At 40.6% G+C, this 21,379-nt stretch overlaps 1 protein-coding gene across 5 annotated transcripts in view; it reads right to left on the bottom strand.

Moving 5' to 3' along the window:
* Window positions 1-1,780: 1,780 nt before the first annotated feature.
* UBE2E3 (ubiquitin conjugating enzyme E2 E3) overlaps window positions 1,781-21,379 on the bottom strand; it is a 114,590-nt gene continuing 94,991 nt past the window's right edge. For all 5 annotated transcript variants that reach the window (XM_070949726.1, XM_070948959.1, XM_070950487.1 and 2 more), the window contains 3 exons: window positions 14,597-14,729; window positions 9,045-9,192; window positions 1,781-5,866 (listed from right to left, as the gene is read on the bottom strand). In XM_070949726.1, coding sequence (XP_070805827.1) covers window positions 5,769-5,866; window positions 9,045-9,192; window positions 14,597-14,729 — 379 coding nt within the window. In that variant the 3' untranslated portion in view covers window positions 1,781-5,768. The remainder of the gene's footprint in view (window positions 5,867-9,044; window positions 9,193-14,596; window positions 14,730-21,379) is intronic.

Here is a 21,379-nt window from a genome sequence, read left to right on the forward strand (position 1 = left end):
TAGTCCAACCCCCTGCTGAAGCAGGAGATCTATACCAGTCGAGACAAGTGACTGTCTAGTCTCTTCTTAAAAGTGATAGAGCATCCACAACTTCTGAAGGCAAGCAGTTCCACTGGTTAATTGTTCTCACTGTTAGGAAATGTCTCATTAGTTCTAGGTTGCTTCTCTCCTCAATTAGTTTCCATCCATTGCTTATCTTGCTTTCTGGTGCTCTGGAGAATAGGTTGACCCCCTTCTTCTTCGTGGAAGCTCCTCAGATATTGGAATCCTGCTATCATGTCACCTGTAATCCTTCTTTTCACTAGACTAGACAAACCCAATTCTTGCAACCGGTCTTCATGTTTTAAGCCTCCAGCCCCCTTTGTTGCTCTTTTCTACACTCTTTCAGAGTGTAGAGTGTAGTAGTTTTTTTTATAATCAAGGGTGGAAAAGTCAAAAAGGAGAAGACAATGGAAAGAAGCAATGACCTACAGCCCTTTGATAGTGATAGCTTGGCAATGTTGTTGTGCAGTTTGCAAAAGCAGTTTAGAGTCCCATTTGATCTCTAAACTCTCCTCTTTGGGATTATGCGAGTACAGCATAAACGAAAAACCAAAATCAGTTGCCTTGATGCAACACCTAGGACTAGAGATGGGCTTTCTCCTCTCATTGACAAGCCTAGAAACGTTGATTTATGGAGCAGTATGTTTTTCTGGTAATATTTGGGAGTGTCAGCCCTTCAAAGTAGATCAGTCTAGGCATACAAGTTAATAAGACCTTTATTATAAAGCTACAATAACAGAATGTTGCAGGTCCGAATGTACGTCTTCCCTCTTTTCCTTTATCTTCATGAGTACCAGAGAGTCCTACCTGAAATATATTCTCAGGTTACAACTTTGCCCCAGATTCAAGTTTATCTGTTGCCTTCTTCCTACTTCTCAAGGTTATTCCCTCCTCCCACCACTTTAAATGAAGGCTACAACGTAATGACTTGTTTTGTGTGCCCTGGCTGCTCAAGAAAGAGCTTTTGGTACCACACACATTGCAACTGTGCAAATTCTCACCAGATAGAGGTATCGGTTTGTGCTGTCCGTTGCCCTTTACAACTTCCCTGAGTAGCAGGGAACCTTAGTGTGAACACAACCAAGTTGTCAATTCTGAAGAGAACCTGGCTGATGCCATTTTTTGCTGCCTCATAGTTGCCACGAATTCTACAGGGGGGGGAAGGGAGGGGGAAGTAGATAAACTGGCTAACAGTCAAAACAAAAAATACTCACATATCCAGGAAACATTCATGGATATGAGGAACGAAGAGTTTGTCCTGGCCAAAGCTCTTTGTAGAGACATGACGTCACCAGACTCAAGTGTTATGTAACAATTTTTGAGAAAACGAGGACAAATTCATCTGATGGCTACTTGGACATGATCCCAATGCTGTTGGGGTGTTTTTGGGTACAATATAGACGTTGTTTACCATTTTTCTGGGATATTGTTTAGCCTCTTAATTTAGTATCTTAAGAATTTCTTGCTGGCTTGCTACTGAATTCCTAATCAACTCTAATCCTACTTATATTTTTCAGCATGAGCCACTGTTGGTTATTTGTTCAGACTTTTGGGGTCTTGGCGAAAATTGGTTGAAATAAGTAAGAAATCCTGAAACCCACACAACATTTTGGGCAACCTCCAAATCACACCAGACATATCCTGGGGACTCTACCTCTACCATATGGGCCTTAAATAGATAAGAATAGCTAAAATAGTTTAAAAAAAAACACACAAATAAACAGAGAAAAGGCACACATTCTCATTTAACAACTAATTGATTTATTTAACAATACAAATTTCTTTCTACTGCTTGGTGTAAGCAGAGAAAAGCTGAGAAACAAAATTAAGTTCTTTTTAAGTTTAAATGTGTACACAACCCCGTTCCCCCCAACTTCTTACTTCAGTAAATATAAAATTTACAGACAGAAAAAGCAACATGAAGAAGGAACAAGATGTTGACAAACTGATGACAGGAAGGAAATTTTAGAATTAATCATATAATCTTAGTAAAGAAAGTTAACAGGGGCAATATTGAGAAGGCATCCCATTTATATTTCAAATTTTCTGCAGTCTGAAACTTTAGTGCATAAAAAAAAGAGACATGGTGTTAATTATACTATATATTATATGATATAAATATTTGAAAGTTTTGCAGGGCCCATATCTAATACAATGTGAAATATACGATTTGCCACTTTTTGTAAATTTATGGGCTATGCAATAATATACTAATGCATTTTATCTTTTTACTAGGAACCAGCAAGATCTTTGGAGTCTCTCCTTGGGGTCTACTTGCCAGGTAACAGGTCATACATTCTTGTCCTAATTTATAAGACAAATGTACCAAATTCATATGCCTCATAAACTCCAGTCATTTCAGTGGAAATTGTGAAAATCTTCTGAAATTAATGGAAGATGATTTAACAAAGATGCCCTATATATGATACCCTAATATTTTCCCATGTCTGTTTCTCCTTACAAGACTAACTGTAGGAATTGTTCTCATGGAAGAAATGCTGAAGATGAGTTGAGTTTATGTTGTAGAGATCAATTGGGAATCTTGACTGAACATTTTTCTCACACAAGAGGGCCCAGGAATCAAGAATGTTGATAAAGCAAGGTTAAAATGTTTTCTTTTGTTGGAAATTCTGGCAGAAGAAGCTGTTTTGGGAATGGGGCAGACGATAAGAGTAACCTCTCTCTAAAATTTGTGGCAGGACAGCCCCGAAATACCTTTGATGCCTCTGTGAGAACTAGCCTTTAATACCCAACAAAATATAGGTTAAACAGATTGCCTTTATCAATTGCCTAAGGAGATTGCTGTACTGAACAGGCATTTTATTTGGGGGGGTTTGTTTCAGGATCTGAAATAGACCCCGAGTTGTTAATAAACCCTTAAAATTCCAAGTGAAAATGGCATTTAGCTGGGAGGTAAATAGGATAGTTTGTCATTTGAGCTATATTGCAGTGGATGCAGGTATGTCTCAAATGATATTGCTCTAGGTGTCATATACTGAGGCCATAGGTCTTACAGATGAACCTCACACACCTTGAAGCCGCTACAATTTGTTAATACTCTGCAAAATAAAAAAATGTTGAACTCCAGCCAGAAATATACGAAAAGTACATAACTGCTTGATAGAAGTGCTTCAACAGCACCCTCCACCTGCCCTCCCTCCCAATACACAATAGTTTTGTTGAGTGTGAACCTAGAAGCCTGGAACATAAATAGTAAGGCGTATCTGTCACATAAACACAAATCATCTTTCTGGATGACTGGCTTAAACTGTTTGGTGATTTGACTACATAAATAAAGGCCTACAGTGATCATGCAATGGGAAAAGGAATGCTAATATTTAACATGTGCTGAGGTCTAAGCTAGCCACGTGATGCATACAACCCTATGTTGTTGGGTAGGACAGCCTATCAACCCTGGCGGTGAGCAGATTGTGATGAAAAGCTCACTGTCAATGTAACATTTCCATCAAGCTCCCCTAAGTGGAAAGTATGCAGTCTATCTATCTATCTGGAAATGATACTGTGTGCAATCCTCACTCAGACATCTGAACATTATGCATGACTATTTGGAGATCCCATTCATTTCACATGGAAAGATGTGGAGAAAGACCTACATCGCATCTTGTGTTGAGAGATACCGATTTTCCTTTAAAAAAATTCTTTACTTCTAAGTAAATTTTGATTTATATTCTGCTGACCTCATTGAGAAAAAAGCTCTCTTGAAAGTTTCATGACACTGTTTATGACACATAAGAGCAGTGAATAAGCAAATTACGCAATTGTACTGCTTTGGAAGACAGGTTTACCCTAATTCAGAAGCCTACATCTAAAGCAGTGGACATCTACAAATTAGAAAAGATTGGCAAGATCCAAAATCCTCAAAATTTTGGAATTATAAAGATGACTCTATTTATGGTAAATTATAGAAGCAGGTGGGAGATTATGTGAAATCCATTAAAATTTTGGTAATTTGCTCCTTCATCCTGGAGAACGCATAAAATAAGATTCCTCTGCCTGCCGTCAACTATTCTCACAACGCCCTCATCAGCTATACACTCACTGGTTAAGAATCAACTGACTAATTAAGAATAAACTGACAGTGGAGCACATGTCATGTTCCCATCAGCTCCTTGGTATTCAACAAAGAGAACTGTACAGTATCACAGTTCTTAACATCTTCGGGTCTTCAGGTTCTAATCAGATGCAGAAGTGTGGAAAAGTTTGTTTCAAGCAATTGGGAGATGAACAGCTTGTCAGGTTGTTACAAGCCAACAGGTTGCTACACTTGGCAAATTGTGGTCTGCACTATTTGCCCACTGTGTCAAAGCTTTTTGCGCTGCAATGGAGAACAATTAGGCATCAAGTGCAGCTCATCAATACTATTCTTCTTCAAGGAAAAACGGGAGTCGATCTAAACATGAGATTAAATTTGTTTCCTAAATTGTGTGTTTTATGTTTTTGGATTGACAAATATTGGTTCAGGAGATTGCAGAAGAGACTGCAGGACTAGTGACTTAATCTTGCCTATTATCGCTGTGGTCCTAAAGGAAACTGTATTCCTCTCCCCAAACTATTAACAGCAACCAAGAACATTGTGGTTGGACCTCATGACTACCAGGAATGAAGGAGGACAAGGTCCATGGAGTTTCATGCTTGGTCCTAATTTTGCTTTGCCCTCATCACATCCTTGCACTTTTGACATTCTACAGATTTAGTGGAAATATTCCTCTGTCTTTTCTGCCTGAGAACAGATGTTGTGTTGGCTAATATGACATGAATTTTACAGGAGTAATGATGATCCTCTTCAGCGTTACCACCACCATACTGGCTAGTATTTCAAGGCAGCGATGGGGAGGAGAGGAGAAATGATGGAAGGCAACATCCTTTTAAAGTCTTACTACTGTTCTAGCTTATCTGTTTGTTCATGTCTATGGCTATAAATGCAAGGTTTAGCATTGTGTAGTTCTGCCTTAAGAAACATTGGTAGAGGCAAACTACAAATCTCATAATGTTCCAGAGGCCTTCTGAATGGGCCCTTCTTGCCTTACGTTAGTTTTCCCACAAGGATCTGTATATAAACAGTCCTACTGGCTCAGCCCACCTTTTAATTCCAAATATGAAAACAGAGAAGCTCTTCCTTGGGGAACATGTTTATTGTGTTTGAGATGATACACTGGATGCTCTCTGAGCTACAAGGTGGGTGGTGATGAGAGGGGACAAGGATAAAAGAAATCCTTTTCATTACAAACTGACAAAGGTAAAAGTCTTAAACATTTTTCACAACAGCATGTACCACATATCGGAAATAGATCTGGGCTTAATACAAATGACATAATTCCTAGTAATCTACAGCTACCTTTAATAACTTCATACAGATAATGAATTAGGCTAAAATGCACTATTATATTTGGTTGACTTCAGGAACGGTATCCTTAGTTACATCACAAAATACATTTTGATATCCCAAAGAAGCAAGACTTGCAAGTAGGCATTTTAAACATAACTAATCTACAGCTACAAAGTTCTACTCTTGACAGCATTTACCTTTTTGGGGAAGGGGAGGAGGGAGAGAAAGCAGTATTCCAATCTTCAAAAGGATAAAAGCAGAGAGTAGAATCAGTATAACATATACACAGAAGTCCGTATTGTAAAGGCTATAAAGTTTGGTTGCACACTGCAAAGCTGCATCCCCGCACCTTCACACTGCGCCGAGTAGTCAACATCGCTTATGTTGCGTATCTCTTGGTCCACTGTCTGGCTATCCTGTCATGTTCTGCTCTGTTGGTCAGGTACTGAGTGGCTATGCTTCCCACCAGAGGATCAGCTGCAAGAATTCGGCAAGGGGCAACAGGAGAGAGAGAGAGAGGGAGGGAGGGAGGGAGAGAGAGAGAGAGAGGGGGGGGGGAGAGGACACATTAGCAGTCGTGGCACCCGATAAGCGAAGCAAAGTTTCAACAGTTCATTTCACACATTTGCCAATTAAGACAGGGAAAAGCACTCAACGCCAGTACCACTTATTGTTTCATAATTAATTAATCAATTCAAATGTATTAAGGCCACCCAACCCACAACTCTGGATCGTATACTGTACAAATGAAACACACAAACCCAAATAGCAAAGTTACTGGTGGGTTTTTTTTTTTTTTTTTTTTTTGTATATAAAGAAAAAGGACTCTAACCAGTAAAAATCGATAAAACATTCAACACAGTCTCATTCAAGGATCTTAAGTCAGAGCATGGATAAAAATCAGGTCTCAGCAGGGTTGAACCGTTCAAAGCTCTGGAGGAATGAATACCATTCCAGAAGACAGGTGGTGTGAAAGGGAAGGCATGCCTTTTACATCCCATCAGAAGGAATGGTTTAAGAGAGTGGGACGCAAAGAATGCTCTTTTTTTTTTGCACATTTTATAGCATGGGTGTCAAACTTGATCTTGTCACGTGACGTATCGCAATGTTTTTTGCCTTTGTGGAGCCGGGTTGGGTGTGGCCTGTTTGACACCCGTTTTATAGGATTAGCAGAAACAAAGGTAAAAATGTAGTCCCTCAAATAACTAGCCCTTATACCATGAAGGGCTTTTCAGACCAGGGGTCTCCAACCTTGGTAACTTTAAGCCTGGCGGACTTCAACTCCCAGAATTCTGGGAGTTGAAGTCCGCCAGGCTTAAAGTTGCTATAGTTGGAGACTCCTGTTTTAGATGACAACCAACACCTTGGTCATAGTACACGATAAATGATATAGATGTATAGTATTAGCAAATTGCAGCATCTCAGTCCAAAAAAGGCAATTTGAATTCAGAATCTGCATAACAGGATTTTCCATTGTTCGCCACTCCTCAACAAGATGTGTCATAATAAGAAGGAGTGGCAATGGAAGCAGTGAGTAACAATGTTGTGGAACCTTCTTTCTCCAGGGCTGGTTCCAGGGGAGGAGGAGGAGGAGGTGAAGAGACCTAGCCCAAGACCCATTTTTTGTGGCGTCCTGCAGGGCTCTGTGCTCTTCCCCTCCTATTTAGCATCTATATGAAGCTGCTGGGTGAGGTTATTCCCTGGAATGGGGGGAGGCATCACTAGTACTGTTTATAGCCGTTCAGCCTTGGTAATTTCCTGGGTGAACTACTGCAATACACCCTACATGGAGCCATCCTCAAATGTCACTTGGAAGCTACAACTGATCCAGAATTTAACAATGTAAGGAGCTGCAGGTGTACCTCACCCATTTACACCACTGTCTTGTGAACTGCACCGGATCCTAACGCACATCTTAGATGGAACTCAAAGTGCTGTTTGTCATGTATAAAAGTCATGTACATGGGACTAATATTTGCAGGACTGGCTTTCTCTAGGCTGGCCCATTCCTCTAGATCCAGCAGGGTACCTGTGCTTTGGGTCCCATCCAGAGGTGGTATTCAGCCGGTTGAGGCCGGTTCACTTGAACCGGTAGCGGAAATCCATCCACTTGCCCCAGCTCTATGCCATCCTATTTGTCACGTTTGTGAGGCCGGGCGCATGCGCGGAAGGCTTGCACGCCGGCAAAGTGCATGCACGGAAGGCCGGGCACATGCGTGGGTGGGGGCTCACATTTGCAAGCTGGTAGGGAAGGTAAGTGAATACCACCCCTGGTCCCATCCCTTAATACCACGGAGATTTGTGGAGAGTCAACCCTGCTGGCCCTCTGGAAGACTTGGGTGTTCCCCTGGGCTTGGGTTTGGAGATTAGCTGAGCCCATCATTGCAAGTTCTTATGATCAGAGCCCAGTTTGTCTTCGGCTGCCGTTATTTTTCTAATTTTGATTATGTTCTGTTTCCTGCGCTTCTAACCCTATGTACGTTGCCCAGAGCTGCAATTGAGAGATGATATACAAATTGATATAATAAACGAATGAAAAACCAAATGGTAGCAGTTTGTATTAGCTGAATTACAGAAGCAGGTCAATTTTCTATTGCGGTCTTTTTTTTTCTGATAAGAGACTGGCATACTGGAACGGACTACAAGAGGCCGAGACAACGTATAATCCAAGACTCATTAAATATGCTCTGCTTGTTTAAACAATGGAATGGAACCAATGGTCTATTGAATAGAATAGAATAGAATTCTTTATTGGCCAAGTGTGATTGGACAAACAAGGAATTTATCTTGGTGAGTTATTTTGTTACTGTTATTGCTGCCATTTGAATCAATCTAAAACAGCATCCTTTGAGTTGGTGCTGCTACTCATTGGAAGACTTTCAACCTTCAGAAAAAACTGAATTATGGTCCTAAAACCGTGATGGCGAACCTATGGCACACGTGCCCAAAGTGGCATGCGAAGCCATGTCGCCCGGCATGCGCGACCTTGCCTGTTTGTCTTCCAGATTTCTGGAGCGCGTGCACATGTGACAATCAGTTGTTCTTCGCGTGTGCGACAGTGTTGAAAACCGGTGTGTGTATGCGCGCCGGCCAGCTGATTGTTGGATGCGCATGTGCACCAGAACCCAGAAGTCCAGCTTTACCAGAGCGTGATCCCTTCGTATGCAGTGCCGAAAACCGGCCCGTGCATGCACACTGGCCAGCTGATCGTCGGGCATGCATGCGCGCTAGGACCTGGAAGTTCAGCTTTTCCAGAGCTCAGTCCCAATGAGGGCGCGTGCGAGCGATATTTCTGCTTGATCTTTTCGACACTCAGTGCCGAAAAGGTTCACCATCACTGTCCTAAAACATCTGGAGAAAATCAGTCTCATGTATCATAGCCTTTCTATTGCAAAGCGTAAGAGGCATTTATAGGTTGAAAGATAATCAGAAGAAAAAAATGTGGATTTATCTCACAGGTTTAAAAATCATACGACTGCCAGTTTGTGCCCTGTTTTCAGACATGGCAAAAAAGAAGCATTTTGTGTTGTTGACAAAAGTGAGGGAAGCAGCCTCCTCTGGCTGTGCCTGTTGCAGAATTAATAATGCTTCTTTTCATTAAATCGGGGAAGGGGGGGGGAAACAGGAACAAAACGAAAGACAAGGATTGCCTTACCAGGATTGCAGTCTGTCAAGAGGGAGCAAATAGACAGCAAAACCTTTGAAATAGTCAAAGCAGGACTCCAGTTGTCTTTCAGGATATCCAGACAGATGACTCCCTGACTGTTGATGTTGCAGTGATAGATTCTAGTACGGAAAGTAACCTACAGGTAGAGGAGCAACAGAAGGAGGAGGGCGAGAAGATCATTAAACGCTTTTCAGGCATAGTTTGTTGCTAGCCTTTTGAAACCTGTCTTGAATGATTCTCCCTCGGTGGGAAAATTTTTCTGTCGAGATCTTTCATTTTTTGGGGGAAAAAAAATACATTTGTTTCTGATGTTTGTTTATGCCTCATCTGAAAAGAGGTCTCCCCATCTTCTTTTGTAAAGCCTTATTCACAACTTCTATATACTGTATGTCTCAAAGCTAAAAGCTTTATTGTGTTTTGTTTTGATAAGCCTCCAGCATTTTTAATGCTTTCTTTAAAAAAAACAACCCCCCCCAAAAAAAAACCAGCCGATTCATACAAACATTTGCGTGCCCTTGAGAAATAGCAGTTTCATTGGTTTCCTTGGAGCGGACAAGAGACATTGCAAGTCCCAAGACTTGTGTACTTGCATACCAAGTCAGAATGCAAGTACAAAAGGGCAGAGTTTGTATTAGGATGTCACCGTAATTCTGCTGTCAACAGTTTAAAGAAGCCTATGGACTATTTCTGCGTGCATGTGGAAAATGGCACTTAAAATATTCACCTTTCATTTAAAATGGGTGAATGTGAGATTCAAAGTGAGGCGCTGCAGGTTTTTTCACTAGTTATGGTGCCCAAACCAGATGATGCTAGTTTGAGAAATCTGAAGAGCGCCAGATTGGAGAACAAAGCTCCTCTGGAATACGGGAGCCATCGTGATATAGATGTCATGATTCCCGTCAATTAACATTGGGGCTCTTGTTTTTGATTCGTCTATATCAGGGGCGGGTTTCAAAACCCGTTGTAAGCGGTTCAATCGTGGGCGGGCGCACACTCACGTGCAACGCTTCTGTGGACGGAGCCTAACCCTAACCCTAACCCTAGCAACCCACCACTGATGTATATTTAACTTGACCACTTTTATAAATAAGATCATCATTGGATCCTCTCCAACTGTTGGCATTTACTTAGATGAGTTTTCCAACACAGTAGGAATATGGTCATAGAGCATGTTAGTACATTTTGAATATTGCAAAAGCAATCTTCAAAGGTATCAGCTTCCACAGAAAAACAAATCTCACTCAGGCTGCTTTCCTGATGCTACCAGCACTCCTAAAAGTAGACTACTTATTCAAAATCTCTGTCTGGTCAGTATACTTTACATCAGGGGTGTCAAACTCGATTTCATTGAGGGCTGCATCAGGGTTGTGTTTGACCTCGGGGGGGCCAAGTGAGCGTGACCAGCTCAAAGTCACTCACGTGGCCCTCCCGAGCTCCATTTTCGCTGGCAGAGGGCTGCAGGAGGCCACTGTAGCCCAAAACTTGGCCCTCCCAAGTTCCGTTTTCACCGGCAGAGGGCTGCAAGAGAGCGTCACAGCTGAAAAGGGAGCTCAGAAGTGCCTCATGTGGCCCTCCCAAATTCTGTTTTTGCTGGGAGAGGCACCGCAGGCCGGTCCTTTGCTGTTCTCAGGGCAGCCCCGCAGGGCTGATCTAAGCCTTGAGTTTGTCACCCCTGCTCTAGAGAGACCACCTCAAGATGTTATCAAGTTCAATCTCTGACACTTCCATTTAATTTATCTTGGGGGGGAGAGGGGGAAAGCCCTCTCTGGTAAGTGACAGTAGTCAGTAAGACCTAATGTATTAAGGCCGGCTCTGTTAACTAGGAATTTATGTTTCTATAGAATACATATGGATGAAATTGGTTACCCTTATGTTTTGAACCATATAACCTGGTAGTTTCGAGAAATATAGTTCTGAGCTGTAAGAGAATAAAATTCAGAATAGGCCCCTTCCCCTTAGTTAAATATTTTATATGGTTTAGCTTAGTGTGGCACTCACTTTTTAAGTGAGAAGCCCTCTGCTGAATCTGAATTGGGAAACTCTGATGTAATGTCATTCAATAATCAAGGACACTACGCCAGGAACTGACTTAATATAAACTAAAAATTAAGCATTAAAATGATGTGCAAGAAAAGGAGGAGAAGGGGGAAGCATTCCACCCTAATACTTTTGCCATTAAATTCTGTGATTTTGGATGGAATCCTCAGTGCACTCAGTTTTGTGTCATGTGTAACACTGACGCATGTTCCATTCATGTCATGAATAAACCCCTGAAGAGGAGAGAAACCACTGAGCCTTAGTGGCACTCTTGGTGATCCCTTCTCTACAACAAATCAGCTCCAGGGCATCTCTAGGTTTGCCCCATTCCCAGATGTTTCAAGGAACCTACAAACGGGAAAAGAGGGAAATACCGTGGCCAAGATGACTTTGCATTTGAGCCTTTTACAGTTTTATGCCAAATTTCACAAGCCTTTGGAAATGCATATCGAGATAATACTATGGAAATTTGTGTGGCTTATCCACCACCTTTTTTAATCTTTTTTAAAGAAAAAAGGGAATAAATCAGGGGTGCTATTCAGCAGGTTCTGACAGGTTCTGGAGAACCGGTAGCGGAAATTTTGAGTAGTTCGGAGAACCGGCAAATACCACCTCTGGCTGGCCCCAAAGTGGGGTGGGAATAGAGATTTTGCAATATCCTCCCCCCAGGAGTGGGGAGGGAATGGGGATTTTGCAGTATCCTTCCCCTGCCATGCCCACCAAGCCACACCACACCCACCAAGCCACACCCACAGAACCGGTAGGAAAAAAAAATGAATTTCATCACTGGAATAAATCTTAATTTTTTGGGGCATGACTAGAATTCCTACCTAGAATATATTACTTGTTAGACTAGTGAAGAGACAAGAGAAAGAAGAGACTGGGGGTGGGCCTTACCTACTTGATTTCTGTACAACAGGTAAACTAACTTGGTGAACCTAGCTTATTCAATAGCAAAATGTGAATCTTCTTCATCAAACATCTGCTGCACAGCTGCAATCTTTGAACAAATATTTATACTGGCATTAAACCTCTATATTATATCAGCAAGCATGGGAAATCTTAGCTTATGCTTCTCACAATGTTAAGAGTTACCATAGATTTGACATACCTTTTTTTAAAATGTATTTTTCAGGAAGCAGTACAAAGCAAACAAGGGGTCTACACACTTTTTTTTTAAAAAAAAAATTACAATTGATTCTATCGCTGAGTCTACTTTTGTGCTTTCACTAAATGCCATATTCCACCCAATGTGGCAATTTTGAGGCATTTTAGTTCATTTACACTGATACTGATGATAGGAGCCTTGGTGGTGCAGTGGACTAAAGTGCTGTTAAGTAGCACTTAGCTGCCAGCTGCCTGCAATTACTGCGAGTTCAAATCTCACCAGGCTCAAGGTTGACTCAGCCTTCCATCCTTTCAAGGTAGGTAAAATGAGGACCCGGTTTGTGGGGGCAATAAGCTGACTTTGTATAAAAAAGAACAATACTGCTGGGGTGGGAAGGGGTGGGGGGGGGTGAAAGCCCTAATAAGCAGGTATATACAAAAGTATGAAGGCTATTGCTTAAAGCATTGTAAGCCGCCCTGAGTCTCCGGAGGAGGGCGGCATATAAATCGAACCAATAAATAAATAAATAAAATAAATACTATTACTCAGGACACCTTAGCTCAACGTCAATCAAAGTGCTAATAAAATGTGGTCAACTGTTTTATACTTAATATCCCTTTTAGTTAAATTTCCAATTATTTCAGGCCTTTTCCCAGGCATATCTCCACTTATACAGGTGCATTTCTTAGGCTGAAAAGGAAACAGTGAGACTAAGGAAAGTGAGACTATCCCATTTTAAGATCCAAATAAAGAGGGAGCAAGGACATACAGTAGATCCATGGCTCTGCCTCGTTCCCACTATCCAAAAACATATCATGTTTAAATACTGAATTATATTAATATTTTATACACATCTCTGCTTCCAATTTTCTCTTTTTGGGGAAATGTGTATGTGGTGGTCGTACTTGTACATCAATGTTGTATGTAAGTAACTGAGCTTTTTCAGTTTCTGGATTTACATTTCAGCTAGCATGGACTAGTAACATATCCTTTCCTGACCTTTTTCAAAAAAATGACACTTCTCCCCCTCCCCCCTTATTTTCTGGCCAATAGAAAAAAGTGAAAATCTCCCCCGTTCACAGCCAATAGGAAAAGGGCAAATCCTACTGCCTCCAGTAAATGCATCCCATCATCCACAGAGATATACTATAGCATATGACCTGGCCGACTGTTAGTCATGTATATTTTTATTATAATAAGGATCATCTTTCAATATGATCAAAATCAGGAAAAATCCACGGTTTGCACTAGAGCACATGTAGAAGATTTAAATGGCGAATTGTAAACAGCTGTTGGGTAAGGATAGGGTACATTTATGTTTCAGTAGGCTTTGAAACAACTGAGGAAATGAGCGCTTATCACAGAAGCAGACCACAAGTTGAAATATTTGATAATTAAAGCAGCATTGTATCTGATATGTTATTAGATAAAGATCTGCAACTTTTTTTTGAGAGAGTATTTATCAAATCATGCACTATCAAGCAAACCAGGGCTTAAATACTTCTGCTTTTCATTTTAGCCACTAAGATTACACACTTCTAATGGTTTATTGAAATAAATCTGATTTCAGGCGATGTGGATGAGTTTATCTTCTGAGGACAACCATATACTGCTTTCAAAAGACTTGGGCAAATAAGCAAGAGAGAACACTGGAAGAATTGTCCTGTCTCCTGGGCGTTATGCTAGTTTGGAGGAACAAGAAGGTGGGGGGGGGGGGAAGTGAGTGAAATGCAATCTCAGAATAAAAGAAGGACGGCATCAGAAAGATGAAATGGTTAATTTCTTCCCTTTTCTCAATGGTCTTGTTTCAACTGCAGCATATATCTCCTAGCAAAAGGCCCTTGAGGGGGACAATAATCTAATGTAAGGCTTGAGCCATATGTGAAGAAAAGTGACTTGTACCTACAAAAATAGCAGTTATACAATGTTACCTTGTACTGTTACTACCAAGAGTAGGTTGCTGCTACTGCTATATCTGGGTTCTTTGAGCAAAGAGGCTCAAAGTTGGATAAAAGTAAGGCAATCAAGCAAGATATTTTATAATCTTTTGGAATGTTTTTCCATATGAGTACAGAAGTAATGGGACTTATGCCCTCCAAATCCTATTCTTCTGTCCAACTGATAGCAGCAGAAAAACAGGGTCCGAAATGGAAATTTCTGATGTCCTAATATTCTCAAAAAATGCCCAACTCTGAAAGCCTCCAGTGAATACCACAAAACTGTGAAGGCAAGATAATGTGGGCCCTTTTGTTTGGCCTCACAGAGTCCTAGTTGGCTAGGGGATCCTGTGCTATGCACCATTTTGGAAATGCTTCATCCAGTTGTTGCTTTTCCTGAATTAAAATGGAAGACAATGGAAAATAGATACAAAGATACAGAGACTGTATAACCTTACCTTTGGTGGTTTAAACGGATAATCAGATGAAAATGTGATATCCAGAAAAAATACGCCACCTTCGTACACAGAACCTGGGGGACCTAGGATAGTAGATCTCCATTCGTAGATGTTATCGCCTTTAGGCCCAGCACTATTAAAATAAGCAAGAGGGAGAAAGAGAGAGAGAAATAAATGAACTTTATGACCTTTTATGACCATTAGTCTTTGTGAATGGCCTCCATTATTTATATATGGCTTGGTGCTTCTTGGTATGAAGAAACTTGTCCATTATCACTTGTGCTTCTGTCGATATATTCAATACAAGGCTCATCTTTGTCTTTTGAAACAGTTAGTTGTGTAGCCTTTTGTTTGTTGGTCTCTGTGGGTGCATGGGCCATATATAAAACTGCCTTAAAGCACAAAGGCTACCTAATTCAAGGCATATGAAGAGCATCATCCATCCCCCATATTTATAGCGTTTTTTGTACAAGGAGTTCAGAATGGTGTGCATGTTTATTCTTGCAAACTCATGAAATAGATCAGCATAACACGCCAAGAAAGCTTCTTAGAGGAGAGGATCTGAAGCCAAGTCTCTCCAGAAATATTACAATAATATATCTTGCTGTGTACCTGATACACAGTGAAGCTTTTCAGAAAATTCAGAAAATAAGGAATTTTATAGTGTTTTTTAAAAGTCTTTATTATCATTTTCATATACTGCTGGCAGTAATGACTATATAATCCTAAAGTTTCTGGGCATCCATTCCCTGGTCTAAGGTAAATAAATGGAATGACCTTTCTGTGATAAGGTAACCTTTATTTCTTGATCTAATACACATACAGTTTTACATACAATCAGTTGCAAATCATTTTCTGGGCTCCTACTAATTCACAGGTGTCAAACTCGATCGCGTCATGTGACGTATCACATTTTTTGCCTTTGTGGAGCCAAGATGGGTGTGGCCTGCGTGTGATGCATCCGGCCCACGGGCCACCAGTTTGACATCCCTGTACTGCCTAGTGCTCCCCAATTCACCATTTTTTTTTTCTATTGGTCTAATAGAATTCCCTACTAGGTCTGGGTCTTCTAATCTGAACTGCAATCCCAAATATCCAGAGACCCATCAAACTGGGGAAGATTCCACTACAAATATTTCCCAAAGCTCCTAAAACTTGTTCACTCGCTTCCTTAGAAGTGTTGAAGCCTGAAATTTGCCGGTTCTCAAAATGTCTACCAACTTTGCCAAAGATTTTTATTTTTGAAAATATAGACTGACAAGCCATTTTGGTGTCCAATATTTATACTGTTCCAGACACACTCTTATGTAAAAAGGGAGGGAGTGGGATAAGGAATTATTAGAAGAAAACAGAGGTGGCGACACCATTGTTCAAATAAACTTCCTCTTCAAAGGTCAGTTTAGACAGAAGAATTACAGTTTATGACTGTGAAGGAACTGAGAAGGCTACAAATACAAATTTAGATTAACCCTATTTAAGAGCTTCTGCCCTTTTATAAAGCCAGAATATCTTGCTTATCTTCATTCCTTCCTATTCTACATTTCTCAGAAAGAACTTCTGGCAAACGTTTCACACAAAAAACCTCAACTTTCTTAAAAAGAAAAAGTGCAATTCAAATACAAGTCTTGAATGGTAATCGCAGAAGACATGTTTGTTGTTTAAAATATAGGACTATGTCCACTTCCATAGCTATAGTTCTCCTTGCTCTCTTGTCCCCATATACTTCTACCCAACCATCAATCTCCTCTACAGAAGAACAGGGAATCAGCACAGGGGTCAAGACACAAAAGCTTCTTCCTTCTGGAGGTGACCAAATTGAATAAAAACTGGGAAGTAGGAAAAAAAAAACACAGCCCAGAGAAAGATAATGGAAATTTGTTTCTCTATCAGAGCAAGAAAATTGCATGGTGATGTCTTTGTAAGACGCTAGGAACTGGGGCATCCACCACGGAGATGGGAGATATCAAGAAAGTAAAACTGGCAGACACAACTGTGCAATTAAAACCCCATCCCCCCCTTTTTTACATATGTTTCAGTGGTGGGTTTCAATTTTTTTTTACTACTGGTTCTGTGGGTGTGGCTTTGAGGGGGAGCGTGGCATGGCTTGGGGGCATGGCAGGGGAAGGGTACTGTAAAATCTCCATTCCCACCCCATTCCAGGGGAAGAATAGTGCAAAATCCCCATTTCCTCCTGATCAGCTGGGATTTGGGAGGCAGAGAATAGATGGAGGCGGGGCCAGTCAGAGGTGGTATTTACCGCTTCTCTGAACTACTCAAAATTTCCGCTACTGGTTCTCTAGAACTGGTCAGAACCTGCTGAAACCCAACTCTGATGTGTTTGTACCTACAATGTGTATAAAAAGGGGGTGGGAGGTTTGATTGCACAGTCATAACTGTTATCTGGGCTTTTTTCACGTTGATACATAGACACGCCCTGCACAGACCCTTCACTATCAGTTGAGCTCAGCTTATTTATGGCTCCTCTTTTATACTTTTTAGTAAAATTGATTTAGACAAAAGTTGTTTTATAGAAAGGGAATTTGAGTTTCTCAGTCGTTGAAAGGTTGTAGCTAAACTAGTTGTTCACTAGTTTAAGAGTAAACCAGAGATAAAAAAAAGAGAAAAGACTGGATTAGTGCACGCACACACATACATACATACATACATACATACATACATACATATATACACACACAGCAACAGTGAAAATGGAACAAGAAGTATAGGAGGAGACACAAGTCCACAGCAATAAATTCTAAACTACAGGGTGTGTCCTTCTCTGTTGCGTTATTCTGCCCCCATGATTTGACCAGTTTGAGATGGTAACAGTCTGAAGTGTATCTGGTAATATTTCAGATCATTAACGTTTGTCTTTTAATCAGTATCCCTTTCACAACACAAATGATGCAAACAAAAAATTAGGGAAATTCTGACTGAGAGGAGGCAGCATGGCGTAAGGCTATGTAACTGATAGCATTCACAGATCAATGCGCCGCCATAAAATTTCTTTTTTCCTTTTTTTAAACAGAAACAATACAAAAAGAGGGAGCAACGCAGAAAATATTTAAAACTCCCGCACAGGTCATCGGGTTTTCCTAATTAACTCCTGACATCCATTAAGCATATAGCTATTAATTAGCATTAGGCTTGGAAGTTAAATTTCTCTGGAACAATTCAATTTTGGCACAGGTTTCCTTAATGGCTCTTTTATAGCTTAATGCAGGGGTATGTGCTCCTATATCATCTGTCAGTTGCCTTTCCTTCAAACACCTCTAATAGCTGGATGCAATTCAGTCAGTTTAATGAAACACAGAATTGACTTAGCAACATATTTCAGCCAAATTAATCAGTCACAATTAAGGTTACTGCCTTAAGCTGTGTGCCAAACTACCTGCTAATCATTCAGGTCAGAACAAGGGCATCTATCAATTAAATAGTCAATCATCTAAAAGCAATAACTCCTAAGTTACTATTTACAATCATTTACTGTACTACCCATTACTGCTGCTTATAACATTATAAAGGTTGCCCACTGAGAGGGAGGATCTATTGTAAACATTTCAGGTAGTCTGGCCCTGTAGACCAGCCTCTCCCAACTACCACTCTTCAGATACGCGGGATTATCATTCCCATGCTGACTGTGGAATTATGGAAATTGTAGTTTGATGTAGTAGTTAAAGACTAGCCTAGAGCAGGGGTCTCCAACCTTGGCAACTTTACGACTTGTGGACTTCAACTCCCAGAATTCCTCAGCCAGTGCAGAGGTTTTTATATCCTCTGGATATAAAAAGCATGTTGCAAAAACCTAATTATTCTACTAGCCCCCCAAAAAGTGATTTATACTGTGAAAGAATCCAGAAAGAACTGAAAGGCATGAGAGTCTCTCCAATGCGTTAGCTTTTGTTGGACCAACACAACAAAATTACAGATTACAAAATTACAATTACACATTAGAAGGTAATGTTTGATTTTTTTTTTAAAGTAGTTCCAAGCATTCAATGGTTTATCAAAGAAAACCATGGTGAGCAAACATCCTTTCAATTACCTTTGACATAATCAGACACTCAAGATTGTCTATGGTAAAAATAGCAGTTAAAACTGTAAAAGATACTTATATTATTCAGCTACAGAACAGCAGCAATCTTGGTTAATGTCTTTAGCCAAGGCAAGCTAATTCAGGGCACTTTTGTATCACCACCACTTTTGCCTCTCAAATCTCTTGAAACTTACAATCAACCAGCAAATGGTTCTATCACAACCAATCTTGATTAAACCAATCAGCAGTGTCCTACTTCATGCTATATTCCATGTTGGGCCACCAATGGCGTTATCCCTTCGTTCAATGCAAGACCAGTGTCTTCCCCAATCTGACTGCCGTTTCTTTCCTTCGGAGAACATGACTTCTTGCCATTTCTATCTTGGCAAAACGAAGTGTGGAATCAGGGGAGAGAAGCATTATATGTAGCCCCAAATCCCTGTGTGGAATGACATCATTCTACCCGTTTCTCCCACCAATCTCTGCAATGATAGATGTTTACGCAGGTCAAACTTCTGAGAGTTCAATCAAGAGACAATGAATGAAAATAACTTCCCTTTAAAGTAGAGATGGAGAATGTGTGGCCAATGATGGGACCTAAAATTCAACAAAAACTCAAAAATCATATGCTGCCTATCCTTGTATTATAGTTTGGTGAAGTGACACTTGATTCTATTATATGATGAAAGAGCTGCCTTATAGGCATTTACGCTAGTCCAGCTTTCTCTGCTGTCACTGAAAACTCAGAACTCTTTCTTATCACTTCTGTATCTTTTAACTGAGATGCTAGTGACCGAACCTGGAACAATTACAGTCATATTACAGCTATTACCCCTCCATTTGGTCTATACCAATCTTATTTCAAATTGGTATCATATGCCCTGATTTTGTTCTTTCTTTTGAGAAGTCCAAGTGATTCCCAGATCCATTAAAAATACCCTAATTTATTATATGTCAATTGATTTCATCTCCCATAAAGATTTATCAGGCAAAAATATGCTGGAATGGGAAAGCAGAGTGGGTCTATTGATTCAAGGCAAACAATAAGATGAACGGTATCCAGAAAAATCAATTTTCTTCCCTAAAAGACCAAGTGCATTTTGAGGTCTGACACTTGGCCTCATGCCTTTTAAAAACCTTGTTTAGACAGATAACTATGTAGTTTAAATATAAGCTGAGAATCTCTGGTTTTGGTTAACAGTTTTAGAAATATATCTGTCCACCTTTGGGCTGACGGAGAAGAAGAAACGCCAGAGCTCTCAGAAGTACAAAAACATTTTAAGAAAAAGAAGAGGACTCAGAAGAGGACTCCCTCCCCCAAACCCACCAGACTAATGAGGCCTAAACGTGCTCAATGATGACGGAATGTGAAATGCATGGAACAAGGAATTAAATAGGCCTTTCGCAAAGCCCATTCCTTTCCTAATCCCAAGAAGCATCCAGCTATTCTGGGTCGTAGCCTTGGAGCAGATCCAGGCTGTGAGGAAAAGTCCGAAGAACTTGCTTTCCCTGTTTATTGGACTGTTATCAGACTGAGATTCTTCAAAATAAAACTTAATAAATTTCCAGTACTTTGATCACGGCAGCAACGCAAACTTGATGGCAGGGATTGGCTTACCATCTGTTTATGCAAAACCAAGAACATTTTCTTCTAAGACTAAAGATCTTGCAAACTTAACCGAGATGAACCCCTAGCTTTTTTGTTTGTTTGTGGATGAAACATGCTCAAAATACATAATTTAGCTTGTGATCTTATATAAAGTTAAAGGCTTGCACAGAAATGGTATGAGAAAAACCTGCCCAAAGGCACAGAATGGCAATAATTTGGGGAATCCGCAAAATAGCAAGTGATTTATGACCAAGTAATTAGGGTCAAGTACATAGAAATGAAACAATCCATTATGTATATGTTTACTATACCGTACTACCTTCAAGAAAGTATACTTGGTAATGAAATCAAATCAAGCTTAATACATATATATATATATATATATATAATGGCTACTATGCAGAATCACCTTTCATCTCAAAAGCAAGACATTTGTCTACTCTTTACGTAGCTCTCCTCCTTCTCTTTTGTCGCCCAGCTTTTAATACAGTGTTTCTCAATCTCAGCAATGTTAAGATATGTGTGTTGTGGCCCGCCAGCTGCCAGTAGAGCTGGAGGCAGACTCAGACGATGAGGAGGTTGGGGAGGAACTTGGGGCAGCTCTGGAGTCTGGGGAAGGCTCTGATGGATGCTCTACGTAGGAAGCAGAGATAGAGCCAGGGCTGTCTGACATTTCCCAGCTGTCTTTGAAGGTGGAGATAAGTGGGGAGAAAGAACAGCTGGGGATTGTTCCAGAGGTGCGTATGCGTAGAGCTGTTAGGTGAGGAGAACAACTGAGGACAAGGAGTCGACTTGGGAAGCAAGGCACACGTGGATGCTGAATGGCCTCTCCCTGGCTAGGGAATAAATAGAAGGAAAGGGGAGTGGTGGTCGTAGGAGACAACAGTTCGGATTTCTGAAGATTTGGCTCTTCGTGTTTCGTGCCTCAGAGACTGCCTGCCAGACCTAAATTTGCAGCTTTGTGGCTGGGAGCTCATGGCCTGGCAATTATCACAAGGAACTGATAAGGTCTGTTATTGCAGTTAACTCTTTGAAGGACTATTGCCTGGACTTTTCGGTGTGTGAATGCCATTAATTCACAGGAGATAAATAAAAAGGATTTTTTTCGTGACAAGGAGTCTGTTTCTTGTTTCTGCTA

Source organism: Pituophis catenifer, unplaced genomic scaffold (genome assembly GCF_029215685.1).
Source record: "Pituophis catenifer annectens isolate HBS135680 unplaced genomic scaffold, rPitCat1.0.hap2 SCAF_1, whole genome shotgun sequence".
In the NCBI taxonomy this organism is placed as follows: Eukaryota; Metazoa; Chordata; class Lepidosauria; order Squamata; family Colubridae; genus Pituophis; species Pituophis catenifer.